General features: G+C 51.3%; 1 protein-coding gene across 4 annotated transcripts in view; it reads right to left on the bottom strand.

Moving 5' to 3' along the window:
• Positions 1–9,680: 9,680 nt before the first annotated feature.
• Positions 9,681–12,668, bottom strand: part of SFSWAP (splicing factor SWAP) — a 92,007-nt gene continuing 89,019 nt past the window's right edge. For all 4 annotated transcript variants that reach the window (XM_055235908.2, XM_055235909.2, XM_055235910.1 and 1 more), the window contains 3 exons: positions 12,038–12,211; positions 10,318–10,390; positions 9,681–9,996 (listed from right to left, as the gene is read on the bottom strand). In XM_055235908.2, the coding sequence (XP_055091883.1) occupies positions 9,931–9,996; positions 10,318–10,390; positions 12,038–12,211 (313 nt within the window). In that variant the 3' untranslated portion in view covers positions 9,681–9,930. The remainder of the gene's footprint in view (positions 9,997–10,317; positions 10,391–12,037; positions 12,212–12,668) is intronic.

The raw sequence follows: 12,668 nt of genomic DNA, 5'->3' as shown, positions 1-12,668 counted from the left end.
CGTGCTGCACCGCTGCTGGGATGGTCGTCGATGCGTCCCTCCTGCGCTGGGACCCTCTGGGGCGGCCGGGGCCCCAGCCCTCCCTGCCCTCCAGGGAACCGCCCGCTGCCCGGCGTTGATTCCCGTGGTTAGGGCGGGAGAGCTGGCTTCTGCTGCTCACGGGAAAGGAGCCTGACGCAGCGTTTAGATCTGCAGTCAAAACGGAGCAGCGGCGGGGCTCTGCCGCAACAACGCAGGAGGCGAGAGCAATTGGGGGGCGCCTGGTTCTCCAGGCAGCTCCCTGCAGCCGAGGAAACTGAGGCGGAAGCGGCCCCGGCGGGAGCGGCAGCTCGGGGAGGGTCGTCCCGTGCCTGCCTCACTCCACCCACACGGCCTTCTGTCCCTGGTTTGCAGGTCCCAGCGAGGTGCGTGCTTTACCCGGAGAGGGCTCTGTCTGGGTTGAGTAACGTTTCTACGACGCCAGCTCTTTTTTTTTTTTTCTTTTTTGATACAGGGTCTCACTCTCACCCAGGAGTACAGTGGTGCGATCTCGGCTCACTGCAACCTCCACACCTCCGGGGTTCAAGTGATTCTCCCACCTCAGCCTCCCGAGTAGCTGGGATTACAGGCGCCCGCCATCACGCCCAGCTAATTTTTTGTATTTTTAGTAGAGACGGGGTTTCACCATGTTGGCCGAGCTGGTCTTGAACTCCTGACCTCAGGCGATCCACCTGCCTCGGCCTCCCAAAGTGCTGGGATTACAGGCATGAGCCACCACTCCCAGCCACAAATGTATCTTTAAAAAGTTTATTTAGGGCCGGGCGCGGTGGCTCACGCCTGTAATCCCAGCACTCCGGGAGGCCGAGGTGGGCGGATTACTTCAGGTCAGGAGTTTGAGACCAGCTTGTTTAACATGGTGAAACCCCGTCTCTCCTAAAAATACAAAAAAAAAAAAAAAAAAAAAAAAAAAAAAAAATTAGCTGGGCATGAGGCACGTGCCTGTAATCCCATCTTCTCCGTCCGGAGGCTGAGGTGGGAGAATTGCTGGAACCCGGGAGCCAAGATCGAACCACTGCACTCCAGTCTGGGCGACAGAGTAAGACTCCATCTCAAAGAAAAAAAAAAGTTCAGGTCGAGTTTGGTGGCTCACGCCTGTAATCCATCGCTTTGACAGTACGAGTTGAGTGGATCACTTGAGACCAGGAGTTCGAGACCAGCCTGGCCAACACAGTGAAACCCCCATCTCTACCAAAAAATACAAAAATTAGTGGGGCGTGGTGTTGCATGTCTGTAGTCCCAGCTACTCAGGAGGCTGAGGCAGAATTGCTTGAACCCGGGAGGTGGAGGTTGCAGTGACCCAAGATCGCACCATTACACTCCAGGGGCGACACAGAACTTGTCTCAAAAAAAAAAAAAAAAAATTAACAACAGCTTTATTGATATAATCTACATACCATACAATTCAACCATTTAAAATGTACAACTAAATGTTTTTCAGGGGCCTGGCGTGGTGGCTCACACCTATAATCCCAGCACTTTGGGAGGCTAAGGTGGGCAGATCACCTGAGGTCAGGAGTTTCAGACCAGCCTGGCCAACAAGGTGAAACCCCGTCTCTACTAAAAATACAAAAATTAGGCCGGGCGAGGTGGCTCCCGCCTGTAATCCCAGCACTTTGGGAGGCCGAGGCAGATGGATCTTGCAGTCAGGAGTTCGAGACCAGCCTGACCAACATGGCAAAACCCTGTCTCTACTAAAAATACAAAAATTAGCCAGAACCCTGACTCTACTAAAAATACAAAAATTAGCCAGGGGTGGCATGTGCCTATAATCCCAGCTACTCAGGAGGCTGAGGCAGGAGAATCGCTTGAACCCAGGAGGTGGAGGTTGCAGTGAGTCGAGATCCTGCCACTGCACTCCAGCCTGGGTGACAGATGGAGACTCCATCTCAAAAAAACAAAAAAAGCAAAAAACAAAAATTAGCTGGGCGTGGTGGCGGGCACCTATAATCCCAGCTACTCAGGGGGCTGAGGCCGGAGAACTGCTCGAACCCGGGAGGTGGAGGTTGCAGTGAGCCAAGATCACGTCATTGCACTGCAGCCTGGGTGACAAGAGGGAAACTCTGTCTCAAAAAAAAAAAAGGTTTTCAGTGTATTCACAGAATTGTACAAACATCACCAGCCTGTTTTAGAATATTTTTAGCACTTCAAAAAGAACCTTGCAGCCATCAGTAGTCACTCCTTATTTCTCCCCAATCCCCCCAGCCCTAGACAACCACTAGTGCTTATGAATGTACCTATTCTGGACATTTCACATAAACGGGATCTTAGGTAGATGCCGAGCAGTAGGATTGCCAGGTTGCATGTTCAGCCTTTTGAGGAAGAGCCGGACTGTTTTCCAAAGCGCTGTACCATTTTACATCCCACCTGCAGTGTATGAGCGTTCCAATTTCTCCAGCACCCCCGACTCTTGCCAACACCTGTACCATCTTCTTGATTACAGCCGTCCTAACAGGTGTGTGGTGGCGCCTCCTTGCCGTCTGCTTGATTTCAGCCTTCCTAACAGGTGTGTGGTGGCGCCTTGCTGCCGTCTGCTTGATTTCAGCCTTCCTAACAGGTGTGTGGTGGCGCCTTGCTGCCGTCTGCTTGATTACAGCCGTCCTAACGGGTGGGTGGTGACGCCTCACTGTGGTTTGTGTTGCCCTTCCCTGAGGGCTAATGGTGTTGAGCCTCTTTTTCTGTGCTGATTGGCATCTGTATATGTTATGTGGAGGAATGTCTATTCAGATCTTTTGACCATTTTTTAATTGGGTTATTTTCTTTTTATTATTGAATTGTAAGAGTTCCTTACATATGCTATATACAAATCCCTTACCAGATACGTGATTTGCAGTTTTCCTTCCATTCTGTGAGCTTTTCACTTTGATGGTGTCCTTTGACGCACGAAAGTTGTACGTTTTGATGAAGTCCAATCTGTCATTTTTTCTCTCGTTGCTCGTGCTTCTGTGGTCCTGTTGAAGACACCACGGCCACCACGGTCGCAAAGGTTTAGCTTCTAACGGTGGTCCGCAGCTTCCACTCTTACCTGTCGGCCTCTGAGCCAGTCTGAGTTCACTTTTGCACATGGTATGAGGGAAGGACCCAGCTTTGTTCTTTGCACGTGGCCACATGCCTTCCCCAGCACCGCTTGTCGGAATCGGCACTTTTTTCTCCCCTGAATTCCTGGGCTTTCAGTTCTGCCCCATCGGTCAGTTCTGCTCGGTTCGGGTCCCTGCGCTGTCCAGTAAGTTTTCCAACTGTGAATTGTGAGTCTTCCAACTTTGTTCTTTTTCATGAGTGTTTTGGCTATTCTGGGTACAAATGCTTTTTTTTTTTTTTTTTTTTGAGACAGTCTCGCTCTGTCACCCAGGCTGGAGTGCAATGGTGTGATCTCGGCTTACTGTAACCACTGCCTCCTGTGTTGAAACGATTCTCCTGCATCAGCCTCCCCAGTAGCTGGGATTACAGGCACGTGCCATCACGCCCAGCTCATTTTTATATTTTTAATAGAGATGGGGTTTCACCATGTTGGCCATGCTGGTCTCGAACTCCTGACCTCAGGTGATCCACCTGCCTTGGCCTCTCAAAGTGCTGGGATTACAGGAGTGAGCTACTGCACCTGGCCAAGTTATACACTTTTAACTTTGAAACAAATTTATTTTAAAAAATTGTGAGAAAAGAATATTTTGTGCCGGGCGCGGTGGCTCACGCTTGTAATCCCAGCACTTTGGGAGGCCGAGGCGGGCGGATCACAAGGTCAGGAGATCGAGACCGCGGTGAAACCCCGTCTCTACTAAAAATCCAAAAAAAAAAAATTAGCCGGGCGTGGTGGCGGGCGCCTGTAGTCCCAGCTACTCGGAGAGGCTGAGGCAGGAGAATGGCGTGAACCCGGGAGGCGGAGCTTGCAGTGAGCCGAGATTGCGCCACTGCACTCCAGCCTGGGCAACAGAGCGAGACTCCATCTCAAAAAAAAAAAAAAAAAAAAAAAAAAAAAAAAAAAAGAATATTTTGTGATATGTAAAAATTCTATGAAATTCAGATCTCAGGGTTCCCACATAAAATTGTATTGGAACACAGCCACACCCACTCATTTACATATAGTCTCTGGCTGCTTTTATGCAACAGCAGAGTTGAATAACAGAAACTGGATGCTCTGCAAATACTAAGATGTTTACCATCTGGCCTTTGCTGAATGTTTGCTTATGCTAAATATGTTTGTGCAGATATGAGAAATGACTTAGGTACAAGGTTTTTAGAGTAGTGTTATTTTTAACAGTAGGATCAGAAACAACCCAAATGTGCCCCAGAAGAGGACTGGTGAATCAGCAATGCGTCATTTATAAAATGGAATATTACACAGCTATGAAAAGAATGAAGAACTTCCCCAGCCCAGAGGCGCCCGGGGAGATAGGACTCGATACAAGGTGGGAACCTGGATGGGATCCTGGGACAAAACAAGGACATTAGGGAAACAAAGGGAATCTGAAGTACGGACTTTCAATAATAATAATGTATCAATATTGATTAATTGATTATAACAAATGTACCATCCTAATGTAAGGTGCTGCCGGGCGCGGTGGCTCACGCCTATAATCCCAGCACTTTGGGAGGCTGAGGCAGACGGATCACAAGGTCAGGAGTTCAAGACCAGCCAGGCTAACATAGTGAAACCCCGTCTCTACAAAAATATAAAAATTAGCAGGGCGTGGTGGTGCGTGCCTGTAGTCCCAGCTACTCAGGAGGCTAAGGCAAGAGAATCGCTTGAACCCAGGAGGCAGAGATTGCAGTGAGCCGAGATCACACCACTGCATTCCAGCCTGGGCGACAGAGTGAGACTCCATCTCAAAAAAAAAAAAAAAAAAAAAAAAAGCTTATTGTTAAAAAAATAAGGAAGCTCTTTATGTTCAGATAAGGAAATGACTCCAGACATACAGTAACCGCAAAAGCAAGATGAAGCTGGCACAGAATGGAAATGATACACACTTTCTGTGTATAAAGATGTGTATTGGGGCTGGAGGGGGAGAATACATTTGCATATTTGCTTGTATTTATACAAAGGAACTTGGAAGGATTCACAAGAAATTCCTATGTAGCCACGTGAGTGAATCACTTATCCAAGACAAATAAAACCCCAAATGTTGGCCCTGAGGTGGAAGTTTTCAGCATTCTTAGCGACTCCTCCCACTCAATGGCCTGCCCAGCCTCCTCAGTGCCCTGTTCCCAAGCCCTTTCCCTGCCTAGTCCCCTTCTTATTCACAGCCCCCAGTGCCTGTCTGGCTCTGGGAATCTGGTGGAGCGACCCAGCCCTCTCAGCTTGCATTAGGGCTCAGATAGCTGAACGATCCAGACACGGGTCACACCCAGGGACACACGGGGCAGTGATCCAAGCCACGCACCAGCAAACATCAAAGCAAACGGCTTCTGACAAAAGCCAGCCCTACTGAACAGAGGTGAAGGGAGACAATCTTTGGAGAACAATTTTATTAGCACAGTTTAAGAGCCTTAGAAATGATATAGTAAAACTACTGTAAATCTGTCCTAAAGAAGGAGAGAATATTTGTTGTTGTTGCTGCTGAGACAGTCTCACTCTATTGCCCAGGCTGGAGTGCAATGGCACCATCTCGGCTCACTGCAACCTCTCCCTCCTGATTCAAGCAATTCTCCTGCCTCCTGAATAGCTGGGATTACAGGTGTGCACCACCTTGCCCAGCTAATTTTTGTGTTTTTTGGTAGAGACGGGGTTTCACTATGTTGCCCATGCTGGTCTCGAACTCCTGGCCTCAAGTGATCCACCCACCTTGGCCTTCTGAAGTGCTGGGATTACAGGCCAGAGCCACCATGCCCGACCCCAGAAGGAATCTTTTTAAAGGGGAAAAACTCTAGTTTCACAGCGGCATCCTTGCCGACAGTGAAAGGCAGGAAGCTGTCTAGATGTCCAATGGCAGGAGAGTTAGGACCAGGGAGGGTGGGGTTGCATCTCACATGGGTGAGGGGTCCAGCCAAAGTCACCCCTGGAAATTTCTTCAATCACCCATAAAGTAAGACATTTGGGGTTTAACATAATAGTCCTTAGCCATGATAAGACTTTTTTTTTTGAGACTGGAGTTTCATTCTGTCGCACAGGCTGGAGTGCAATGGCGTGATCTCGGCTCACTGCAACTTCTGCCTCCTGGGTTCAAGCAAGCCTCCTGCCTCAGCCTCCCGAGTAGCTGGGACTACAGGTGCCCACCATCATGCCCGGATAATTTTTGTAATTTTAGTAGAGACAGAGTTTCACCATGCTGCCCAGGCTGGTCTTGAACTCCTGGCTTCAAGTGATCCTCCTGCCTTGGCCTCCCAAAGTGCCGGGATTATAGGCGTGAGCCACTGTATACCTGGCTGCTGGTAAGGAATTACTACTATGTCATACACACAGTAATGTGTCTTTTTTTTTGTTTGGTTTTTTTTTTTTTTTGGGGTTTTTTTTTTTTGAGACGGAGTCTCGCTCTGTTGCCCAGGCTGGAGTGCAATGGTGCAATCTCGGCTTACTGCAAACTCTGCCCCCCGGGGTCCACGCCATTCTCCTGCCTCAGCCTCTCTGAGTAGCTGGGACTACAGGCGCCCGCCACCATGCCCGGCTAATTTTTTGTATTTTTAGTAGAGACGAGGTTTCACCGTGGTCTTGATCTCCTGACCTCATGATCCGCCTGCCTCGGCCTCCCAAAGTGCTGGGATTACAAGCATGAGCCACCGCGCCCGGCCAGTTATGTGTCTTGTATACACTATGCAAAGTCTAATTTTACAGTTTTTTTCCTTTTTTTGAGACAGGGTCTCACTTTGTTGTCCAGTCTGGAGTGCAGTGGCTCATTCATGGCTCACTGCAGCCTTGACCTCCCAGGCTGAAGCTGTCCTCCCACCTCAGCCTCCTGAGTAGGTGGGACTACAGGTGTCACCACGTCTGGCTAACTTTTGTATTTTTTGTAGAGATGGAGTCTTGCTCTGTTGCCCAGGCTGGTCTTGAACTCCTGGCCTCACGTGATCCTCCTGCCTTGGCCTCCCAAGGTGCTGGGATTGAGTCACTGTGCTTGACCCAGTATTTTGTTTTTAAAGATAGGGTCAGCTGTAGTCTCAGCTACTCAGGAGGCCGAGGCAGGAGAATCTCTTGAACCTGGGAGGCAGAGGTTGTAGTGAGCTGAGATCATGCTACTGCACTCCAGCCTGGGTGACAGAGTGAGAATCCATCTCCAAAAAAAAAAGATGGGGTCTCCCTCTGTCACCCAAGCGGCAGCACAGTGGCATGGTTGCAGCTCACTGCAGTCTCGACCTGCTGGGCTGAAGTGATCCTCCTGCCTCCGTCTCTCAAGTGGCTGGGACCTCAAATGCGTGCGCCACACCTGGCTCCAACATTTAGAGTGCACGTGTGCTGTTGAGTTTACCGGGGGGTCTATGCAGAGTGTGACACCACTGTACTCATTTCCGGGGGACACTGGCCATCATGAATGGCAACTCTGGAGGCGAGTGGTTGGAGGGCCGGGTGGGTAGTCTTCCTTGCTCCGGGCACTGACGCCTGCTCCCATCTACCAGGGAAGCGCCCCAGCCCTTCCAGCACCAACGCACCAAACAAAAACATCACTATATCAGAACGTGGCAGGTCCCTCAGGATTCCCCGAGGTTCCAGACGCTGGCCAAGTCCGTATTGCCCTCTCCGATGATCCTAGCTGCCGCCGGCATAAACGTCCACTTGACGGTGCACGGGTAAAACCACGGTCCTGCTGACGTCTGGTCCCACGTAACGATCTCTCTGCATCAAGACGCCGATTTCTGGCTCATGATTCCCGACCCTTTACAGTGGAAAATGACCCAGCAAAACAAGGAGGGTGTGTGTAAAACTTGGAGGCGCAAACCCGAGGCAAAGCAAGGTCACCTCTGCACACACAGAGCCCACCTCAGGAGCAGCGCCCAGAAGCCACGGCAAACACGAACAGCCACAACAAACACGAATAGCCACGCCTGAACGTGCCGGTTGCATCTGATTGCGGAGGCTAAGCAGGGTTGGGCCTGGTTAGTACTTGGATGGGAGACCAACTGGGAGTATCAGGTGCTGGAGGCTTTTGGCAAAAAAAAAAAAAAAAAAAAAAAAAAAAAAAAAGACTACATACAAAAATTTTTCCATGTAAAAAACCTTAAAAAAAGTGAAAACAGCGATGACAAATTGGGGCAAACATTTACAAAATAAATAATACCAGAAGGCTAAGTCCCTTAATATGTAGAGAGTGGTTATGATTGAAAAAGAACTCCAGAGCAACACACAGGAATGGACATGGTTGAGTTCACAAAGCAATGTAAACGCATTTTTAAACAGAAGAGAAACTGTGCCATTTGACTCATCACTGAAGAAATGCAATCAAAATCAAGACCTTTCCATCTGATTTAGCAAAGATAAAAATGTTTGCAGACGCTGCACCAGCAGGATGTGGGCAACATCTGCCTTAGGACGGTCACCACAGCACTGACCCGGCAGCAAAGGCCACCTGCGACCCGGAGCAGCCACTGGGGAGCCCTGAACTCCAGCGTGCCGCAGTGGCAGGACGCCAGCGTCTTCCCGGAGACGGCTTCACATCCAGGTGCAGAGGGGTCGATGAGCATTTGTGGGATGGATGGCTACTGCAAACCGTGGGCGGGGGGGCCCTGAGTGATGTCATCTCAGAAACCAACGCATTGGGAGATGCACAGAGTGCTACATAAAGTTGGCCACCGGTTGTGAGAGGAACCAGGTATACGGTACTGTGGGGGTGGGGGTGGCGGAGGAGCCTGGCTCTGCAGGGTGCAGGCCACACGACGTTGCCCTCTGCCTCGTTCAGGGCCTGTAGCATTTCTGAGTGGTTGTGGGCAGCTGTGGGGCCTGTGCCTGTGTGTGTGCCTGGCCCCACCCACCCACCTGCCCCAGCTTGCCTACCTGCCTCACCCACACTGGCCTTCGCGGGCAGGCAGTGTCTGGACCCCAAGCGCCGTAAGGAGGAAAAAGCGTCATTCAATTTCTGGGTTTTGGTAAACTGGCAGAACTGAAAATGGAACTTGACCTCGGCACAGCAGGGGTTTAAGTGAACGCCAGGGAGTTTCCTTCCTGTGGGGACAAAAGTGTCACTGTGACCTGCCTACAGCAGACAAGCAGCAAATCCTCATTTCTGGTGTAAGGACCTTATGAGCCCCAACTCCAGGTGGCCGGACCCTCAGCTACACACAGATTGTGTTTCCACTGGGGGGCCGAAGCCTGCAGTGGAGTCCTGGGCATCTGCACGTCAGGAAAGGCGCCAGGAGCAGCAAGCAGCCGGCGCTGAAGGCAACACGTGGTGCTCAGCATGGTGCGGCGGGGCTGGGCTGCTCTCCTGCTGTGTGCCACTGCCGCAGGGAGGGCCTGTCCAGCAGCTGCAGCATGGGTGCTGGCACGGACACATGCCCACGGGGAGCTGACGGCCTGGGAAGGGGTGCGTGGTGACCACAGGAGGCGTGGAGAGGGGGAAGGTGAGTCCAGTGGCTGCTGTCGGAGGGCTGGGGGCCCAGGACAGGGAGGCCCAGTGCTGCCCACCTGTCCTTGCCACACCTCCATGACTACACGTATAACAGACGACAAACGGTCAAACAGACCCAGAAGCCAACCCAGGAGAGAAGGAAGAAACACGCCAGGGTCTAGCTAGAAAAGGTGTTTCCTCCCATTTTATTTCATAATACATTTTCACAGAAACATGATATATTTACAAATATACAGGTAAGAGACTGCTGGTCAGAAATCTTAAAACTTAAAATGTCATCAAAAATTAATTTACAAAAGCCACCAAGGGTCCACGGAGGCGGCCAGGTGGATGGTGTGGCCAGCGTCCGCGTGAGCCTGCCCAGAAGCCCACGCAGCCTCCCGGCTCTGCCTCCGCTGGCCCTGTCTCAGGAGGCGCTGGTTTGCAGGTTTTTGGAAGCTGCAAGCATCGCTCTGACTTTGGCCATGAGATCCTGTGCAGGGCGAGACACAGAGGAGAACCTGTGAAGACCTGGCCAGACAACCCACGTGGTGAAGAAATTCATCAACGAGTTGGTGGTCAAGACCAAAGACGGTGCTAGCACCATGGGGGCGGCGGAGGAGCCTGGCTGTGCAGGGTACGGGCCACACGGCTTTGCCCTCGGCCTCACCCAGGGCCTGTGGTATTTTGCCCGAGATCCCTGTCCCATGCCAGTGTCGATGACAGGAGGGACAGGGAATGAAAATTAGCAAAAGAGAAACCACGAGGCCCCTTGATGAAAGGCTGGGAGCGGGAGGGGGGCGTGCCCACTGACCTGAGTGATTTTGCTCTGCACGGAAGAAACAATTGCTGAAGAGATCTGCGCTTCTTTTTCCTGAGAGACCCCCCTAGTGCAGAGAGAGAGAGAGCACAGCTGACAACCGTGTGAAGACGTTGAGCCAGGACCAGCGAACAGCATCCCCACCTCCGAACCCCAGCTCCAGAACTGAGAAGCGCCCACTGCATCTGTATCCTTTTTTTTTTTTTTTTTTTCCAGACAAGAGTTTCACTCTGTCACCCAGGCTGGAGTGCAATGGCACGTTCTCAGCTCACTGCAACTTCTGCCTCCCAGATTCAAGCAATTCTCCTGCCTCAGCCTCCTGAGTAGCTGGGATTGCAGGCGTGTGCCACCATGCCCGGCTAATTTTTGTATTTTTAGTAGAGACGGGGTTTCACCATATTGGTCAGGGTGGTCTCGAACTCCTGATCTCAGGTGATCCACCTGCCTCGGCCTCCCAAAGTGCTGGGATTATAGGTGTGAGCCGCTGCGCCCGGCCCTCCAGTATCCTTCAATAAAAATTGGCATCATAAACATGCTGTTATACTCATCTGAAACGTTTACAAATTGCAAATCTAACTCAAAAATATTTTCATATAAAATTACCTCAAACACAAAGGAAAAAAGAAACAAAGGAAGGAAAGATGCAGAACAGTGCAGCCCTCCCAGAACCACGGCCTTGGCTGTGGGTGCCCTCGGCCCGTGCAGGAGGCGTCTGTGTGCTGCAGCCAACACCCCCTCCCTGCAGCGATGCTCAGCCTCCTGCACTGATGTACATTTTATCATTATTACATTTTCAGAGACAGGGTCTCTCTCTGTCACCCAGGCTGATGTGCAGTGGTGCCGTCATGGCTCACAGCAGCCTCTACCTCTTGGGCTCAAGCAATCCTCTCGCCTTAGCCTCCTGAGTAGCTGGGATTACAGACACGTGCCACCTACTTTTAGTAGAGACAAGGTCCTGCCATGTTGCCCACACTGGTCTCAAATTCCTGCCCTGGCCTCCCAAAGTGCTGGGATTACAGGCACGAGCCACGGCGCCCAGCCTGATTTACATTTTAACTCTAAAGGTGCCACCTCTTAGATTCTAATCCATTTCAAATGAGCTGAGGCCTCTGCCACTAGAATGGAACAGTTGCATGTCACTCCCATGATTGACATTTATGGAAGCAATCAGTTTAAAGGGAGCAGCTGTTCCCAGATGCCGCCCTCTCTGGTCCCTTCAGGGTGTGGGTGCCTGGGCAGTGGAGGGTGTCTGACTTGAAGTCATTATCAACTAGCCCGGGACTGGGATGGGATGCCCATGTCTGTGCTGCTGCCCAGGTGTGATGCCTGGTGACAGGTTGGCGTCATTTGGCCCCGGCCGTTGCAGCTTGGGGACCTGCTGACAGTTCCGGGTCTACTGGTCATTGCAGAGTCCAGTGTGCCTGGTGGGCATCAGGCACGTGTGTGACACCTGGGCTGCTTAAAGTGGACTGCTCCACTCCTGGGCTGTGCAGGAGGGTCTCCCCACTACAGGACCTGCTCCTCTGAGTGCTCATGGATTGTGAGAAGCCACACCCAGGGCCACTTCCTTGCTAGAGGGGGTGTGGTTTGGCTTCGTGGCTGGTGCCCCCGGACACAGACAAGGACTGACACAGGCAAGGACTCCAGGAGGAGGGAGAGTCCTGCTGGCCGCCCCTTGCCTCTCCCCGGAGAGCTGCTCGAGGGCAGGGGTTACCTGGAGCGCTCCTGGCTGGAGCCCCGACTCTCCACAGGGGAGACGCTGGCCGAGTGGGCCGAGGGGGCCGCGGGCCGGGGAGCTGCCTGCTTGCTGGGTGACACCGACTGAGACCTGGCCTTGGACTTGGTCCGCGACCGGGACCGCCTCTTCTTCTTCTTCTCGTGGGGACTTCTGAAAGGCAAGTGTTTCTGTGAGAGATGTACCTTTGGTTTAAAGGCAGAGCACAAAGGGAGAAGCTTGGATCTGAGCCAGTTTTTGGCTAAGAGTTCATCAAGGCACAATTCAGGGACGGAACCACTCCAAACCCATTAATTTCTCTTAGAGCTACTTATTTCATTTAACCAGTAACTGACGACATGGAGAATCGATCCATGGGTTTAACAAAAACCACCCAGGACACCGAAGATGGCATGGTCTCCCCTGGAAGCAGCTTCATCCCCGTTTAGGACCTCAGGTAAAATACTTGTGGTATTTAAGATGCAACCAGCATTTTATTTACATGTAAAATACCTAAGATAAGCAACCACAGGCAGTTCATAGTGCTTTGCCACTTATGTTTCATCAATAAAAATTTCCAAAAAGATACAGGAAATTTATTAAAGTATCAATACATCAAAGTTTAGCATTT

Source organism: Symphalangus syndactylus, chromosome 13, assembly GCF_028878055.3.
Source record: "Symphalangus syndactylus isolate Jambi chromosome 13, NHGRI_mSymSyn1-v2.1_pri, whole genome shotgun sequence".
In the NCBI taxonomy this organism is placed as follows: Eukaryota; Metazoa; Chordata; class Mammalia; order Primates; family Hylobatidae; genus Symphalangus; species Symphalangus syndactylus.
This window is presented reverse-complemented; position numbering and strand designations above follow the sequence as displayed.